The sequence below is a fragment of the Anoplophora glabripennis genome, unplaced genomic scaffold (assembly GCF_000390285.2).
Source record: "Anoplophora glabripennis isolate ALB-LARVAE unplaced genomic scaffold, Agla_2.0 scaffold501, whole genome shotgun sequence".
Classification (NCBI taxonomy): domain Eukaryota; kingdom Metazoa; phylum Arthropoda; class Insecta; order Coleoptera; family Cerambycidae; genus Anoplophora; species Anoplophora glabripennis.
In genome coordinates this window covers 182,625-201,393 of record NW_019416582.1, presented here as the reverse complement: position 1 = coordinate 201,393, position 18,769 = coordinate 182,625, and the positions used below count along the sequence as shown (strand labels likewise).

General features: G+C 34.9%; 1 protein-coding gene across 1 annotated transcript in view; it reads left to right on the top strand.

The window, feature by feature from the left end:
• LOC108910545 (probable multidrug resistance-associated protein lethal(2)03659) overlaps positions 1 to 10,558 on the top strand; it is a 31,023-nt gene extending 20,465 nt beyond the window's left edge. The window contains exons 4-12 of the mRNA XM_018715172.1: positions 5,119 to 5,275; positions 5,330 to 6,697; positions 6,748 to 7,072; positions 7,124 to 7,274; positions 7,330 to 7,560; positions 8,306 to 8,773; positions 8,832 to 9,147; positions 10,160 to 10,328; positions 10,389 to 10,558. Of these exons, the coding sequence (XP_018570688.1) occupies positions 5,119 to 5,275; positions 5,330 to 6,697; positions 6,748 to 7,072; positions 7,124 to 7,274; positions 7,330 to 7,560; positions 8,306 to 8,773; positions 8,832 to 9,147; positions 10,160 to 10,328; positions 10,389 to 10,412 (3,209 nt within the window). The 3' untranslated portion in view covers positions 10,413 to 10,558. The remainder of the gene's footprint in view (positions 1 to 5,118; positions 5,276 to 5,329; positions 6,698 to 6,747; positions 7,073 to 7,123; positions 7,275 to 7,329; positions 7,561 to 8,305; positions 8,774 to 8,831; positions 9,148 to 10,159; positions 10,329 to 10,388) is intronic.
• Positions 10,559 to 18,769: the final 8,211 nt, after the last annotated feature.

The window sequence follows — 18,769 nt, the reverse complement described above, 5'->3', positions numbered from 1 at the left end:
GCTGCAAGTAATTTTTTACTTTTTTGCATTTTTGAGCATGTTTTTGTGATTACAAATTTTTTTATTTCACCAAAAAGTATAAGTATGTCAAAACGAAAAAAATGATTGCCGGCAGAACTCTGTACGATGATTTTTTTAAGTAGAATTTTTCTTTGAGAAAAAAGTGTTTCAGGCCGAAAAAATGAATATCTCAGAAACTTCTTGATTTTTTTATCTAAAAAAATTTGAGGTTATTTAAGACAGAGAAAGGTATACTTTCACCGAGATTCGTCAAAATTAAATTATTTTTGCGAAAATGAGAAATAAAAAACGAAATATCAGAAAAAAACCTGTTTTTCGCATTTTTCTCGGATATTTTGAAGTTATATTAAAAAGTGACTTCTACAAAAGTTGTAGATTTTTGCATGGTCTACAACTTTTGCATAGGATACCTTTTTGTTTGACGTCAACTTTCGCCAGAAATCCCAATGATACAATTTTTCATAACTTTTCAACCCTAAAAATAAACCCTCCGCCGCCCCTGCTCACGCATTTATTTTTTTTTTTTCGTTTATATAAGCCCCTTTACCATTTCCACTTATAAAAGTCTAAGTAACAATTTTCTTTTTTTCCCTCTAAATGAGTTATTTTGATCGGTCTACTAACTTTTCCACTGATGTAATAAAAATCTCGGACAATAATTTTACTTAAAATCCAAAAAACATCCTTATAACTAAAGCTGTCAGAGAGAGCCGCAATTCAATAACGTGCCAAGCGGATCGACAGAGTCATGCGTAAGCAACAGAGACAGAAAATGTCTAGCTCTACTATGACAGTGGTAGAATCGTGGTAAAATTAGGAACTTCCATTAAAAAGGATTCTGCAACCCTGTAATTGTCTCACAGTGCGTACAGACGACAGTGGCACTGACGGTGTTTCAGTGTAAATCTACAGACACACAAATAAGTTTGCGGCCCGCCTACAGATGCGCAGTGGACACGGACGGGGAAAAACCCCTATCCTAAATCGCCGCGCCTGCGTCTTATTCTTTCTAGCGTAAGCGCTCTTTCCCAATCCAGCTCCTAAGTGAAATTTCATTTGCACACAAAATTGAAGTCATTTTTATGAACCGCACAACAGACCTTAGATATCTCCTCTAGTTTTCATGATACAAGAGAAAATAACCGAAATTTATTTTTTTTAACTTTATTATCAGTTTGATACATTACACACGATCTGCAAAAAAGTGGTTGTGTTTGTTCTAGAGAAGCTGAGGGTGATTTCCGAAGTAATTTTTTGCGTAGAATGCGAATCCGATCTCAGAATTGCTCCATCACGTCACGCTCTCGATATATCGTAACCTAAAAGTGCGAAAAACGCGTTTTTTTTGCTCTATTGAACCTTATATTACATCGCGATTTTTTTTTTCTGAAAACGAGTCAGGTCATCTAAAAGTAGAACTCTCAAAATGCCGTTTTCTTTGAAAAACAATTTTTTTTCTCGGAGATATCATTAAATGAAGTTTGGTACTTTAGCGATTTCATAACGGCAGTATCAAAATTGAAAAACGTTCTTCGGATATACATTCCTATGTTTTTTAGGTCGCCGAATCCGAATACAACCCCAAAATTATAATTTTTTATGTATATCATTCGCTATCCGAAGAACATTTCATATTTACAGACTTTTCTCATTTCCCGAAGCTGTCCTGAATAGCTTCATTTGAAATGGACTTTGGAAGTATGTGGCGAATTTGCTTTGATGTCATCAGTAGTCTGAAAATGGCGTCCTTTCAGCACTGACTTTAGTTTCGGAAAAAAACAGAGACCATCACTTTGACGTTCTTTCTTGGGGTGTGAAGATCCTTTGTGATGATTGAACATTTGTCTCAATGTCGTATTCGTAAACCCAGCTCTCGTATGCCGTTATGATCATCGTAATGAATGTTTCATCGTCATTGGATTGTTCAAACAGTTGCCAACAAACATCCACAAGATTTTCTTTCTGTCCTTTCTGTTTGTCATTAAACAAGGAACAATTTTGCTGCAATTCGGTGCGTGTTCAATTTTTCACTCAAAATTTCATTTCATTTGAGATGCCAGTTTCTTCTGCAATTTCTCCGACAGTCAATCGACAATTTGCACGTACCAGATCTTCGACTTTCTGAACGTGGGTGTCATCAGTTGGAGTCGAATGCCTTTCTGGTAGAGGATCATCTTCAATTTACTGACAACCACTTTTAAATCGTGAAAACCATTCGTAACATTGAGTACGACCTGGTGCTCCAGAAGCTTGTTTCAAAAGTTGAAACATTTCCGTGAAAGTGAAACTGGGGAAACAGTTTTATGAAAATTTTACGTTGACAGCCGCTACTCAGTTGTTGTTAACGATTGCTATAATCAGAGTATGATGAGAGTTTACAAATTACTCAAATTAGTGAAAATAAAAGCAGCAACATAACCTGTTGATCACAGAACACAGACTATTGACACAGAAGACACACAGTCATACTCCCTGAACGAACCTGCCCACTGATGTCACATTCTAAAACCTGCCCAATATCCCCAATGAGCTGATTGGGCTGACCAACGAAATGTCCGCTGAATGACCTTAACCGATCCGACCATTCGCTGAACGCAGCCTAAACATCTCCTTTAGCGTGTAATTCAAAAAGTTCGGTTATTTTCTGAACATACCTCGTATTTACTGCCTAGAAACAAGAACTTACTTATTTCTATATTTCTGCAACTATTCTAACAGCAAATTATGCTAATGTAGGATTATATGCGAAGCATGAATTATTCAATCACTAAAATATCCCTTGCAACAGTACAGTTAACCAATAAGTGTTTGTCTCAGTAAACACAAGCACATTTTAATTATATCTCTATAAAACTGTTTACTTGGTGCGTGTTGTTAAGCCGTGCAAGCCGTACAACGTCGATGAACGATTATTGTTTTGTTAGTAAACAGCAATGAAGTTTATGACGTTATTTTATCCCAACCATCATTACTTTCAACTTGAGTCAACAGTGTTTTATTAATTGAGTGACGAAAGGCGATGGTCTTAAAATGTAGGACATACGCGATTAAGTTGTACTTCGACAGCATACCTACTCCAGTTTTCTTGTAAAAGTTGTATTTCCCAAATTATGTTGTACAATAGCGTCGCCAGACGTAATATGGAATAAAATGATGGATATCTGTCTTGGCACTCGACTGGCGACGCAACTCATTTGGAAAATTACCAACCGAGGTGCAATGTACGTCTTTGTCTGGCGTCGCGTCGCGGCGCCCATCTGGGAAAATATAGAAACGCGAGTTATTCCCAGATATGGATAACATACCAGTGGCGGACTTGTACTTGCACTTCTATACTTGTAATAATGTCAATCAAATCAAATTATTTTCAAACGAAATTCATTTTTAATGATCCAAGGATCTACATCAGGTATGGGCAACCTTTGCTTAGCTGAGGGCGTAATTTCGGTACTAATCAGGTCGCGGGCCGTAGGCTAGAAATAAGTAGGTAGTAGTGAATAAAATGCCACAAAAATTCACACATTTTTTTATTTATTAATTATAATATCGTAATCAAACGTATAAAAAGCAAATTAATAAAAAAATATAGAAAAATCAAATGAAAATTAATGAGATACTTGAGTTTGAAGCTGAGAAACAAGATGATCAATATTGGGGTCAATATCAGTAATACACAGGTGCAAAGTGTTTTCTAAATTAACACCTGTAAGCCGAGTACGGTGCTTATTTTTATTAATTTTCATGATTGAAAAAAGCTGCTCACATTTATACGTGCTTCCGAATGTGCAAATTATTTTTCGTGCGAAAACTCTCAGCTGTGGATACTTCGGAAAGGTATGTTCTGTAAAATTCGCTTAGTTCCACATCATAAAATTTAAACTTCAAATACATGAGTCTTCTTGAAGCTCGATCAATTCCATTTGTAGGTAATGCGGAGCATCTTCCACATTACACTTACAAGGATTTGCAAAAATATTAAAAGTGCTATCCATATTCTTAAAATCCTGGATAATGTTAAAAAATGAAAACAGTTTTTACTTCTCATTTGTGTTTCCCACAAGCGAATTTTGTTTTGAAAAGCTTTAAGATGACTGAACAGCTGATTTACCAATTGCCCTTGTTTTTGAAGCTTCCAAGTTCAGGTCGTTTAAGTGTCCTGTGATGTCTACCAGGAATGCCAAGTCACAAAGCCAAGTTGGATCACAAATTTGCGGCAATGTTTTCTCTATCATTTCCATAAACTCAGCTATTTCTTTTCTAAGGTCATAAAACCTTTTTAGCATTTTACCTTTGCTTAGCCACCTTACTTCGCAATAGTATGTTACATCATCGTGTTCTGAAGAGCGTTCATCCAAAAATGCTTTAAACTAGCGATGGTTAAGACCGCGGAATCTAATGAAATTAATGGTATTTACTACCACATCCATAACATTTTTCAGTCGAATGGACTTAGAGCACAAATTTTGTTGGTGAATAATACAATGCATAATTATTAAATCACATTCTTGCACATTCATAGCGGTTGCTCTTTCCTTCAGAATTCCGATAAAACCTTTTCGTGAACCGACCATTGAAGGCGCACCATATGTGCACACTCCAACAAATTTACACCACTGCAAACTATATTGCTCAAAAGTACTGTTGATAGAATTTGCTGGAATATTTCCCGCGTCGTACTCTTGACCGTACGCGAATATGCGATACAAACTTTATCAGTTGTTAAGAGGTAAGGAGATGACACGCGCGCTGAGCGGTTTATATATTACCCCCAATAAACAACTAGAATACTATCGATCGTTCGAGAGTGCGTCAAGCGCATCGGGCGGCTTCCCGAATGTTTATCTGTTTATCTCTTTCTAAGGACTATTTCTGACTCGATCTGTGGCGTTCCAGTGTTGAAGTGATATCTTTAATTGAATTTTCTGAATCTCTCGCGGGCCGAATTGAAGTTGGCGGAGGGCCGGATCCAGCCCGGGGGTCGGGGGTTGCCTATATACGGCATAAACCATAAAAATATTTAGACACTCTATATTCTTCCCCGGCACTACATTTTGAATTTGATGGTTGCTTATTTAAATCTTTGCGATTCTTTTCCAGTTTGGCTTGCCAAAAGGACTTCGGTGCTAAGACTGCGCACAGCCTTAAGAACAGATGAAAGGGTACGCTTGATGAACGAAGTTATATCCGGAATCCAAGTCATCAAGATGTACTGTTGGGAAAAACCGTTCGCACAACTCATAGCCTTCGCCAGAAGGTAAAATCAAATTCGACTAGCGGTACGCGGTAACACAACTTGTTTCATTTTTAGGAAAGAAATAAACGCCATTCGTGCCCACGCCTACTTGATAGGACTGATCTACTCCTTCGAAATATTCATATCAAGAACATCGATATTCATAAGCATCCTAGGATACGTGTTGTTGGGCAACTACGTTACCGCTGAAAAGGTATTTGCAATAACTGCCGTTTACAACGTTCTAAGACCGGTAATCACGATTCTCTTCTCTATAAGTCTGTCTAGTTTGGCAGAAGTAAACGTGTCAATTGTGAGGTTGAACAACATCTTGACTTACGAGGAACGTGCTGACTATGTTTTGGATGAAAAAACTAAGGAGGAGAAGAAAAAGGACAATGGTCTTCTTAAGTCAATTGACAAAATTAACGACATGAACGGTAGTCTCACGAATGGTTCCTTGAAAAGTGAACTGGGAATCTTGGAGTCCTACAATAAATCCGTAAAGCCCAAAATCCTTTTACAAAACATAACAGCCAAGTGGCTAGATGACGCGACTGAAGATACTTTACATAACATTAACTTAACCGTCTCCTCCGGTCAACTACTAGCTGTAGTAGGACCTGTAGGCAGTGGAAAAAGCAGCCTGCTTAACCTGCTGCTGAAAGAACTACCTCTGAAATCTGGGAAGATGGAAATAGCCGGAAAAATCTCGTTTTCCTCCCAAGAACCTTGGCTGTTCACTGGGAACGTCAGGCAAAACATCCTCTTCGGCGAAGATTACGATGAGGACCGCTATCAGAAAGTTGTAGATGCTTGCGCGTTGAGGTCAGACTTCGCCTTGTTCCCCTTCGGGGACAAAACCCTAGTTGGAGAGAAAGGAAAATCTCTAAGCGGAGGCCAGAAAGCTCGAATAAACCTGGCTAGGTGCGTTTATAAGATGGCAGACATTTACCTCCTGGATGACCCTTTGTCAGCGGTGGACGCCAACGTCGGGAAACACTTGTACGATAAGTGCATCAAGGAATTTTTGGGGAACAAAATATGCGTCCTTGTCACACACCAACTCCAATATCTGCAAAACGCCGACAACATAATTATCATGAACGATGGGGAGATACAAGCAGAAGGCAAATACGATGAACTCCAAACCACCGGAGTTAACTTTGTGAAACTGTTGAAACAGTGCCAGGACAACGAAGCGGAGGAGAAAGAGAAAAAGAAGATCAAGTCCAGGCAAAATTCTGAAATGGAGGAAGAAAGTGATGAAGACGAAGACCAACAAATTGAAAAAGAAGCTCAGAGCAGCGGCAAAATCAAAGCATCCACCTATTGGTTATACTTCAGGGCAGGAGGTGGCCGCATCTCGATAATGTTCCTGGTATTTTTGTTCATTTTATGTCAAATTGTTGCCAACGGAGGGGAATATTTTGTAACATATTGGTAAGAAGGCTTTTATTTAACTATTGCACTATTATATTTTTACATTCTAGGGTGAATTTGGAACAAGACTTTGCAGAAAGAGTGGCAAACAATCTTACAACGGAAAACTATACAATTCCAAGAGACAATATAATCTACTTCTACTCGGCTATTACTTTAGGAACCATAATTGTTGCTGTGGTAAAGTCAATCTACTTCATGCTGTTCTTCACGATAGCTTCCAGAAACTTACACGACTTCATATTCTCCAGAATAATAAGGGCTACGATGCGATTTTACAACCTAAATCCTTCCGGAAGAATCCTTAACAGATTTTCAAAAGACTTGGGCACTATCGACGAATATATCCCGTCAGTTATGATAGACGTTATAGAGGTGAGTATCATTTCGTATAAAGCTATTATTTCTGACGATTCGTGTTTCTAGATCGCCCTTCTACTGCTTGGCGTCATTATTTTATCGTCGATCGTTAATCCCTGGCTACTCCTTCCTTCTACGGTAGTAATGATCTTGTTCTACTTCCTGCGATTGATCTACATTGAAACTAGTAGAAGTGTCAAACGTATTGAATCTATAAGTAAGTGGTTTAACCAAATATTAGGACATTTAAAGGAGAAAACACTTTTTTCCAGCAAAAAGTCCCATGTTCAGTCACATGACTGCCACCATGAGCGGACTCAGCACCATCAGAGCTTTCTCCAGGCAAGAGTTACTTATTGAAGAGTTCGACGATTTGCAAGACATCCACAGCGCAGCGTGGTTCTTGTTTATCTCTTCCAGCAGGTGTTTCGGCTTTTGGCTTGACATGTGCTGTATCGCCTTTATTACGACCGGGTTATTCTTCCTATTAGGATTCAACCAAGGTATGCATTAATGATCTAGTCGATCTACAGGTTCGGAAAGTCCCCATGGTACATCTGCCGTTACGTGAGAGCGACAAAGTAGGTCATAGAAATCCGTGCGATAGAGAAGGATGGCTATAACGTATATAACGGATGGTTATAACGGGCTTCGCCCTTCCACAAGTAAGATCCACTTCCACTTGTAATTCAGCGACCGGTGGTCATCTTTGTTTTTGTCGTTTGCCTTTTCTTTAATAGATGTCACTACTTATACAATTCCGACTCCGGTATTCCGATATGTTAATACAATCCGTTAACAGAGGGCAAAGTATACTTAAATAACAACAAAATGAACTTTAAATGTAGCTGAGCACTATACTCCATTTGAATAACTTCTCAGTAGGGGAAATAAGGTCACTAGATTTACAAGCGGAGGTATCTACTAGCTACTGTAAAAAGTTTTCTTTGTTACGCGTTGTGCTGCCCTCTGTTAACGGATTGTGTTAACATATCGGAATACCGGAGTCGGAATTGTATAAGTAGTGACATCTATTAAAAAAAAGGCAAACGACGAAAACAAAGATGACCACCGGTCGCTGAATTACAAGTGGAAGTGGATCTTATTTGTGGAAGGGCGAAACGGGCGGTGATTATGAGACGCCTTCATTATAGCCATCCTTCTCTATCTCCCCATAGGGACTTTTCGAACTTGTATAATGTAACATATATTCTAGTTAATAATTTTTACTAATGTTTTGATTTCTAGAAATGTACGGCGGCGATCTAGGCCTAATACTGACCCAATACATGGGTCTGATGGGGTCACTGCAATGGGGTATGAGACAGTGGAGCGAACTAGAGAACCAAATGACTTCCGTGGAGCGAGTCCTGGAATATACTAAGCTGGAAAGCGAGCCGGAAAGAGAAGAGAACAAAAATCTGCCGGTTGACTGGCCAGAGCAAGGACAAGTGGAATTCAAAGACGTGAAATTAAGATATAGTGAAGATGATCCGTACGTACTTAAGGGTTTGAATTTCGTTGTCCAGCCCAATGAAAAAATAGGCATTGTCGGCAGGACGGGTGCTGGAAAGTCTTCCACGATTTCAGCGCTTTTCCAGCTGTATGACGTGGAAGGAAGTATTATTATAGACAACGTGGATAGTATTAAGTTGCCTTTGGATCAGGTGCGGACTAAAATTTCTATTATCCCGCAGGAACCAGTATTGTTTTCAGGTACAACTTTTAGTTTAAAAATGTTATTCGTTTTGATTGACGTGAAATGCAATTTTAGGAACAATGAGGAAAAATCTGGACCCATTCGAGGAATACAGTGACGAAGTTCTATGGAGAGCTTTAGAGCAGGTAGAGTTGAAGGATGTGATAGCCGAATTACCAGCTGGTTTGAACACTAACGTCTCTGAAGGCGGCACTAACTTCAGTGTAGGACAAAGACAGTTGGTCTGTCTCGCTAGGGCTCTTATAAGACACAATAAAATTCTAGTTCTGGACGAAGCCACTGCCAACGTCGATCCTCACACGGATTCTTTGATCCAGAACACTATCAGGAATAAGTTTTCCGATTGTACTGTGCTTACGATCGCTCATAGGTGAGTGAAAAATTGATTCAATAGTCAGTTTTTCTCCGAGTTTTTTTATTTCAATTTGACTTTATTAATTCTGTTTATCGCTTTGTCACTATGTACGTTAGCAATTTGAATTTTATACAAGGAGTATCTTTGAAAAGGGGTCTTATTTATATGAAGGGCCCTTTGACCTTTAGAAAGACATATTTATAATGGGATACAGAATCCGCCATATTGGATCCGCCATCTTGAATATCGAAATCGTAATTATGTTATTTTTGGGCTGAGAGCTGAAGAATAAGTGTTATAGTCGTCGTAATTTGAAACTTTCAAGATTTGTTTACGAAAAAATTGCATTAAATCACTAAATTTATATTTTCTTGTAATTTTGTGCAATATTTGACAAAAATTTCTTCATTTCTTCATTCCAAATGTTTTTCTTCCATTCCTCCATATTGGATCCGCCATTTCGAATTTTGTAATTGACGTAGACAAACTCGTACATCCGCACTCAAACCTAATTCGGGGCCAAGAAACGCTGCGCACGCACCTTATTAACAATAAAAAAACAAGTGTTCAGAATAAAATTTGCCGGCGTACTCTTCGGATATTTGTTAAAGGATGTTCAAAGATTATTTAAAAATTTTGGAAACACTAAAAATTGCAATTTTTAATATAGTTTATAGACGTTGAAAATGGTTAAAATCGCGTTTGTTCGAATTATTAATATTTCGAAAACGGTAGATTTTAGAGAAAAGCTGCCTATTAACCTTTTTTGTTCAGGATACCCCAAAAAGGCCAAAAAAAAATTATTTCGAGCGAAAAAATCGAAAATTACGAATTTGTTTAAAAAAAAATTGTTTAACCAATTTTTGACCATTAGTAACGTCTGGCAGCATGCGGATATGTTTCAAGGGTAATTTTTTTAGTAAGATTATGAAAAAAAAAATCGAATGAGAATCATGTTCCTAGCGGGAGCGACGATACAGCCTGGACTAATAGTTGTAACCATCCGCGTTTTTGGATTTTTTTCTAGGCTCCACACAGTAATGGACTCTGATAAGATACTGGTGATGGATGCTGGTAGCGTCAAGGAATACGATCACCCTTACGTTTTGCTACAAAAAGAAGATGGCCTCTTGCGGAGTCTGGTGAAGACCACAGGTGCTAACACTTCGAAGAATCTAGAAAGTATTGCGAAAGAGGTAAAGTTTTACCAGGTTGGAAAAGAAGGATAGCTTACCGTGATGATTTTTGTTTTTCAGAATTACCTTAAGAAGACGGAATAAAAGCATTGGACTAATTTTCTTGCCAAACTTCAACTTCAATAGTGCTGTGATGGAATACATGTTTTGTGTTTGAAATGTTCAGTATTTTTTTATGTAACTTTTTATTTACATGTGCGCAAAAATAAAATTAGTTCAGTTTTTTCACATTGCCTTTTTCAGTTTCTCTTTCGTTTCTGGTTGGTGTTGCGTGGGAATGGGGGTTGGAGTAAATTGGTAGATTATATTCATAGATTTAAGAGAATTCAATTGTTAAGGAATACACCATTCAAATAAAATTTTTACTCGAATAAATCCCTATCCGCGATATTATTGTAAAATTGTCTAAAGGAACATAATACAAGACATCTCTCATCTCATGAATCAAAAAATTTTAATAGCTAACTTTTCTATTTAAACAAATATGCGAGGAAAACAGTTTTTTCACTTTGCAGGGAAAACCATCAATTTTAGCGAAAAGTGACTCGCTTGTTAAATTAAAATCGGTTAATAAACAAAAAAGTTATTGCAAAAACAAAAAAATTTTTTAATTTGTTTATAACTATCGCATTTATTGTTAACATTTTATAAAACCTATGACAAGTTGAGGGTTTTGTCATACTTTAAAAGTGTGCCAAAAGTGGGCGCTGTAGGTGCAATAGTTTTCGCACAATTCTATTTGTTTATAGCGGAGGCTCCAAAAGTTATGAACTTTAAGCCTCTGTACAGGCGTTAATTTTCAACCAAACATGATTCTGAAAGCGTCATTGTAATCTTAAAGACGTAATTAAGCGACCTATTAAAAAATATCACCGTTTTTTTGACATTAACATTCTCAAATTGTGCATTAAAAAACCGTGCGTTTTTCGCTTATAAACAATTTGAATAACATTGTTGCTATTTATGCTATCTCACCGAAAATAGATGCAATGGATAGCTGGCAAAAAAATACAGTTTTAAAATAAAAAAAGTACCCCCTACGACCGACAGGAGCCAAGATAAGATTTTTTTTTAAATCGTAGCGCAATCGTTTATAAATATTAAAACTTGAATTTTTCGCAAAATAAAGTTTACGACGTAAACTACGATTTCCCGTGAATTTCATTGAAAAATGTGGAAAATTAACGACTAACGAGCCCTTTAAAGAGAAGGTACTTGCTAAGTAAAATGTCCTGCGTGGTGGTGGGGAAAGCTCATCCAAGCGGTCGCGCGCGCGAGAAAAGTGATATCCAAAGTTCAAATTAATGCGCGCTGTAAAATTTTGCAATATGTCGGCTTCTATTCATCGTAGAAACTTATTTTTTTTTTAAACTGGGGTAGCTCGACGAAAAATAACAATGGGCATATTTACGAATTCGTAGAATACTTAATTTTTTTAATTTATAAAAATGTCACAAAAATTATTGTTAAACGAAATATTAATTAAATTTTCAATTTCGGAATTTTACTATTATTAAATAAATAAGTGAATCTATCGTTCATTTAAATAGTTAATTTTTTACATATTAAGCCAAAGTAAACTTATTTTTTCAAAATTTTGTTAGCTATTTATTTACGATTTAAATGTAAAATTAAAGTAAAAATTCACAAATTATTTTTAGATTATTATGTATTGTTAAAAAAGAATAAAAAACATTTGAATTTATTGCAAAATTCTCAAAATTAAAAAATATTAAGAAAAATGATGCGGTCGATAAAATTACAATTTTAACTTCTTGAAAGGCGCTGAATTTTATTCCATATCATTTTTTCTTCTTTAACAAGTCTCATTTTGTAGATAATTTTATTCTCTACAAGTTGTCTGGTAGTCACTTTTCGCTAAAATTGACGGTTTTCCCTGCAAAGTGAAGAAACTGTTTTCCTCACTTATTTGTTTAAATAGAAAAGTTAGCTAATAAAATTTTTTGACTCACGAGATAAGAGATGTCTTGTTATGTTCCTTTAGACAATTTTACAATAATATCGCGGATAGGAATTTTTTCGACTTTCTCTTTTTTTCGCTAATTTTCCTGGTCTAACAGTAAATGAGCTTAGAATTAGAATTCAGAAACAAAAATCGAAAAAGACTATTATCCGTAGAGGCTACAAAAAATTGTGTTCTACCCTCATTCAACATGAAAAGTTCTTGACTTTTCAAGAAAGAGATCATCAAGACAGGAAAAATAATATATACCAGATTCTTGAATACAAAAACGATACTTGCGCTAGTGGCGGCTCTTGAATTCCATATCAGGTATAAAGTATTAAAAAAAAAATCAAACAGGGTTGTTTTATTTTAAGTACAATTGAAAGATAGGGAAAATGTGTTCAACATCATTTTTTATAGTGAATGTCCATTCTTTAGCTTTCCGAAATAAACTTTTCAATTACCAACGTAATCATTAAAATTTGGTATTTCTCTCACCACTGATTCTTCAATCGATAATAACATTGCAAGTGTTGTTACTCTACCTTTACTATCTAATTAAAACTTTTGCAATTCTTTCAAAAACACAAGAAACAATACGCAGGTAACAAAATTTTACACCGCACGTAAACAAAATACGTTTAATAAGAAAAAAAGCAGCGAGCAGCCTATTATTTGGTTACAGAAGTACTAAACAGAGCCCAAATTATATAGTAAAATACATCACTTCCACTCCGTCTTCTACTACTGCGCGACAGTAACCATGACCACCGTTGTAAACACTACAGATTTAGGGACGAGCTACGAGAAGCCCACGTTTTCGGTGTTTTTCAAATGAACTGTGCGAGTCGAGCACATTACAAATTTAACATTTCCTTTTGAATATGTTTCATAAGGCTAATCACTGTAATTATCTAGATAGCATTGTAAACAAAATTTCACATCAATTTATTTTACTATGAAAAAGCCGCCAATGCTTGCAATCTAGAATCAAAAATTGCATATTATAATATTCGCGATTGCTAGATAAATGCGCCATTTTCAAAAGAAAACTTGGAAATACTGTCAAAAAACATCACAGCAATCACTACATCAATGTATTACAAACTGACTTTCGAATACAGTACACAATTTTTTTTAAGTACTCGCCGCGATAAAATACATGTATATCAGCAGTTTAAAAACAGTTTTAAACACATTTTTAATTAACATTTTTTTCTCTATGACCTTAAACTTGCGATACAAGTTTGTGACATCAGTTGACTCAGTATTTGCTCTTTTTTCACCCCTTTAAATTTTTGACATAAGTTCATTAACACCCTGTATATGAATGTACATTATTTACTTTTATCACCAAGCGTCAATTTCGTTCAATCCTTACGTAATTATAGCAAATTCGAAAAACCCATATCAATTGATTTATATCTCAAACATTGAAGTCATCACTCATTACTGAGATAATCGCATTGAAGTATTTATTTATGGTGAGAAGAATTGTACATATCAGAAATTAATAGATTATTTAGTCTGTAAGTATATTTCCTAGAATTACCACTCATTTATCAGTTTCAAAAATAATTATATTCTACCAATAACCCGCCAAATAATTCTCGTGGAAATTAGTTGAAAGTTTTTTTCAGAGACTGTGAGTGTGTTAACCGATCAATAGGATCAATGATCTTCTTGTCCGGAAAGTAAACCAATTTATATCAACATGTGTTTGAAAATAAGTTCATGTATAAAAAAGAATAAAATAAAAACAAGCTTTTGGTAATTTCATTTTATTTTCGTATAATTCTCAGCAAACCTTTTCATTTGATACCCATATCATGGGAGTGCATAAAAAATACCTGGTGCATCATCTTTGAGAGTCCGCAACATTGGATTTAGAATTACGTCACTTAGCTAACCATGCATTGTCATCCACACTAAAAGCACATATCAACTAAAAGTGTATGTAAAATTTCAGCTCAATCGGTTGTGGATAACTGTTTGAAAATTCAGTTGCAAGATTTGACCCATACTAAGACAAGTTAAATAAAAGTTGTAATAATAATTAACAAGATTTTGTAAAATTTTACGTTTGTTTCTATTGCATTTGCTGTGGTATTCAAAAGCAGTTTTTGGAAACGAAAATAAAACAATTCCAAATTTTATGAAATTCGAACTGTAGCAAGACCTTAACGTACTTCGAAAATTATTGAAAAATATATGTACGCCACTGGATTTGGTCGACTGTGTAATACCTGACCTAATCCAATTCACACAGTAAATCGGCATGTACAAAAAGTGTACGTACAAAAGATTAAAATATTTATGGAAGTAATAAATACGTAGAATGTTATCACAGCTATATTTCAGCTAATTCAATTATTTATTGTTAAATGTAATCAGTGGAATCAAGAAAAAGTTAATACCTACGCTCGTACCTACTTATGTGATGTTGCAACAGTTTAAAATTTTGTCCACCGATTGTTAAACATATGTATCTGACGAACCATGAGAACTGTTTCTTCTTCATGAATACTACGACACATTTTATTTTTCAATTTCACCGAAAAAAAAAGTTTATAGGTTTAAGTCAGGAGGTCAGTGGCTATGCTACTGTAAATGGTCTTATTTCTTTTAATTGTACAAAAAAAATAGGATTATGAACTTAAACTCGCTTATTAGTCCAATTAAATAAGCCTTTAAATCGAAATTTTGGTCAACTTGCCTGAATTTTTTATATAAGTTAGTTTGAGGTATGTTATAACAATAAGTGACAATAATTTTTTGGTCAACTCCCGATCAAGGGTGAAAAAACATAAAACAAAGGTTTTCTTCAAGATAACTCAAAACGGGAAAGGGCTAGACAAAAAAGTTGTAAAACATACAATTCTACATAAAAATGGCCTCTTGACTTTTTCTTGTATTATTAAAATTAACAGAGTTAGGGAGACTAGAAGTTAAGGGAAAATTTCAGAAATTTAAAAAAATCATAAGCAGAAAAATGAATGAATCTTGTAATTTTTTCTTTTCGATCTACTCTAAAAAATTTAACCTTTCTTTTCAGAGAAATAGATATATTTTTAATTTTTAATAAGTTATAACAATTTCAAATTTGTTGTTCACCCCCCTTATCTCATATTTTGAATTCTTTTTGAGTAAATTTAATTTTTTTATAAATAAAAAATATAGTTTTTCTGAAATAAGAAATAAGGGTAGCAACCCCCAAACACGAAATCACTTGCGAAATATTTGTTTTTTATCATTTTCCATTTTGTTTTATTTCAAAATATTGATTAGAACCCCAGAAATTTTGAAAAAACTGTGTGGGGGGGGGGCGAACTTTGAGGGTGTATTTCACCCCGTAAATATGTTTTTCCGGCGATAAAAAAAATACGTGTCTCTTTACATTTTTTAGAGTAGATTAAAAAAAAATACAAAATTCATTCGTTTTTCTGCTTGTTATGATTTTTTTAAATTTCTGAAATCTTCCCTTAACTTCTAGCCTCCTTAACTCTGTTAATTTCAATAGTACAAGAAAAAGTCAGGATGCCATTTTTATGTAGAATTATATGATTTACAACTTTTATAAGAAACTTTTTTTTCTAGCCCTTGCCCCTTTTGAGTTATCTTGAAAAACTCCTTTGTTTTATCTTGTTTCACCCTTGGCCGGGGGTTGATCAAAAAATTACTGTCACTTATTGTTATAATATATCTCAAACTAACTCATATCAAAAATTCAGGCAAGTTGATCAAAATTTCGATTTAAAGGCTTTGGACTATATCTTCAAAGAAACATGAGACCCAAATCTGTACGTCGCGTCGTGAGCTGTGGGGCTAGAATGGACAAATCTTTCACCTCTTGGGCGCCACTGATAAAAAAAATAGTAATTTGTTGTCCACTTAAATTATACAATTACCAAGAAAACCCAGAATAATTAATATATTACACACACCACAATTCAATTCACCAATTAATTTATCAGATTATTCTGTATTTGGGGTTATTTTCAAACTATTTAGGAGAAATCACAGTTATTCCCCTAATTTAGATTGTTATCGTGCACGTCGGTTTTGTATGAACCCTCGACCTCGTCTCTCACCTCACTCTATCAGTAAGGCTAGCCTCAATGTTCAAACTCCATCGGACACCACTGTTGCTTGCTGCACTCGATTATTACCTAACATTGATTGGCTAAGATATTCAAATCCTTAAATACTAGCGCCATCAATATTAATGATTCGTTTACAATGAATAATGACAAACTACTGCGTCTACGCTGGAGATAAAGTGATCGCCAATTGGTTGAATAAAATGTGAAAAATAACGCCCATTACAACGCGGTGAAACCGAATGTTGTATTTTTTTGTCTTGATCTTATTGTTTTAATAATTTTTAAATATATCACACACGAATGAAATAAAATTACTGTTCCAAACAAAAATACTGGCCACGTAGCTTGTAATCATTTATGAAAGCTCTGAATGAAATAAGTATGTCTTCGTTTATTACAATTTTAAATGTAACCCATCTGTTGAGTTGATGTTATAGGTTTGTTTCCAGGTTTCTGTGGCAGTTGTCAATGGTCTTCTTCAGAAGAAACATTAATAGAAAGAAGATTAGTAGGAAACCCAAGTTTTTTTTACACTACGGCAAACATCGTCAGAGATATTATAGAAAATATTATTTTTTTTTATATTTCATCACTGTGAGTCTCGAAAAACGAACATTTTAAGACATTCCTTCATATAATTTATCTCATTTTGACCAACCGAATTCAAATTTTAGGTTTGGTCAATTCATCCTGAGACAACTTGTATAAATAATCATTTAATTCCCTAAAAATATAATACACGAAATAATAATCTTACCACTATATATTTGTACCCTTTTTATTTGAAAATGTCCGATCACTGATAATATTTGATGGAAATAAGTGACAAACAAAGCAATCTAAAAAAGTTTATTTCGGTAAACACAATTTTTCACCTGAAAAAATAACTTGTACGATAATTATAAATTAACTTCTTTTTAATAAAGTCGTAACTAAGGTAAATACAATAAATTATACGGTTAGTAACAAATTTTTGTCTTCTATACTCACCCCGTGGAAAAACTGTCATGAAAATCCACACAATTGTAGCCCAAATTGTTATATTTTTTTACACAATATTCTACAAATATCTCGCACAACTTGTGCCACACTTTTGTGAATTTTCTTAACAATGTTCTTTCTGTGCAATTACTGAAACCAAAAATACTTTTTTGCTGTAATCTAACCATTTGTTCAGATAAAACCATAATTAGCACATGTCGTGTTAATGTGTTAACACGACATGTATCAACACGACACGTTTTAGTGAATTGTTGTAAACTAATAGTCAGAACACGACACAGTTAATCACATTATGCTGATGTGTTATAGAAGGGTATTGACGATTTAAATGTATTTATACCTGTAGCAATATACAGGTGCAATCCTTAGCAATTCGTGAATTTATGGTATTACAAAAAAAAATAGAATATCCATTTGAGGTGGACCTGTTGTAGCATTCTCAGATACATGGGCGCCACCAGACGGGGATAAGAGGAGGCAGTAACCACACTTCTCCTCTGCTAAAAAAATGGTACCAAAGATCATAATTTATGACCCACCAAATTTAAAAATATATTAACATTATATGTGCCCTTGGTTAAAGTAATTCTGTGTAATACGAATAATATCTTAATATATAATATAATAATATTCTTGTTGACAAAATTGTTTCTACGGGTATAGTCTTCTATAGTCTGTTTGGAAATGAAAGAGAGTAATAAAACCCCGAGATAAGAACCGGCCATGGGCGTGCTAATATTTCGTTTCAGGTAATTATCGGGTAACACTAATGCTAACAGGTAATGGGTGTACATTAGTATATTTTACTGGATACATCATAGGGCAGGAGCTAGTGTATTGTGACAGATCAATCCAGTCTTAGAGCTGAATATACGAAGACGTGCTAGTGCAGTAGAGTAAAATTCAACTTGTGTTTAGTGACTATTGTGCCAGTGGATATAATGTTGTTTGGGTAAAATGTCGAGCTTATCAGATTACGTACCTGCTAAACGCGTGGAAAGATGTGCGCTGTCTCAGAATGAAAAGATTATTATATTAAATGTATTTAATGCATTGAAACACCAAAATTCTACCAACAGTGTTGACGACATCGTGGAAAAGTGTTCCAAAATGACAGGGATTGGAAAATCGACTATCTACAGACTTTTAAAGGAAAAAAAAATAAACAAGATACTGTAAATCCCCCAAAATCATCTACAGGGAGGTCAAAAGTCGTTATAGATGATTTCTTCAAAAATGTCATTCGCAGAAAGGTGCACTCATTTTATTTTAAAAAAGAAATACCAACGCTAAACAAAATTTTAAGTGAACTTTCAGAGGACAACGATTTGCCTGGCAAAGATGTATACATCATGTACAAAAAGAAGAGG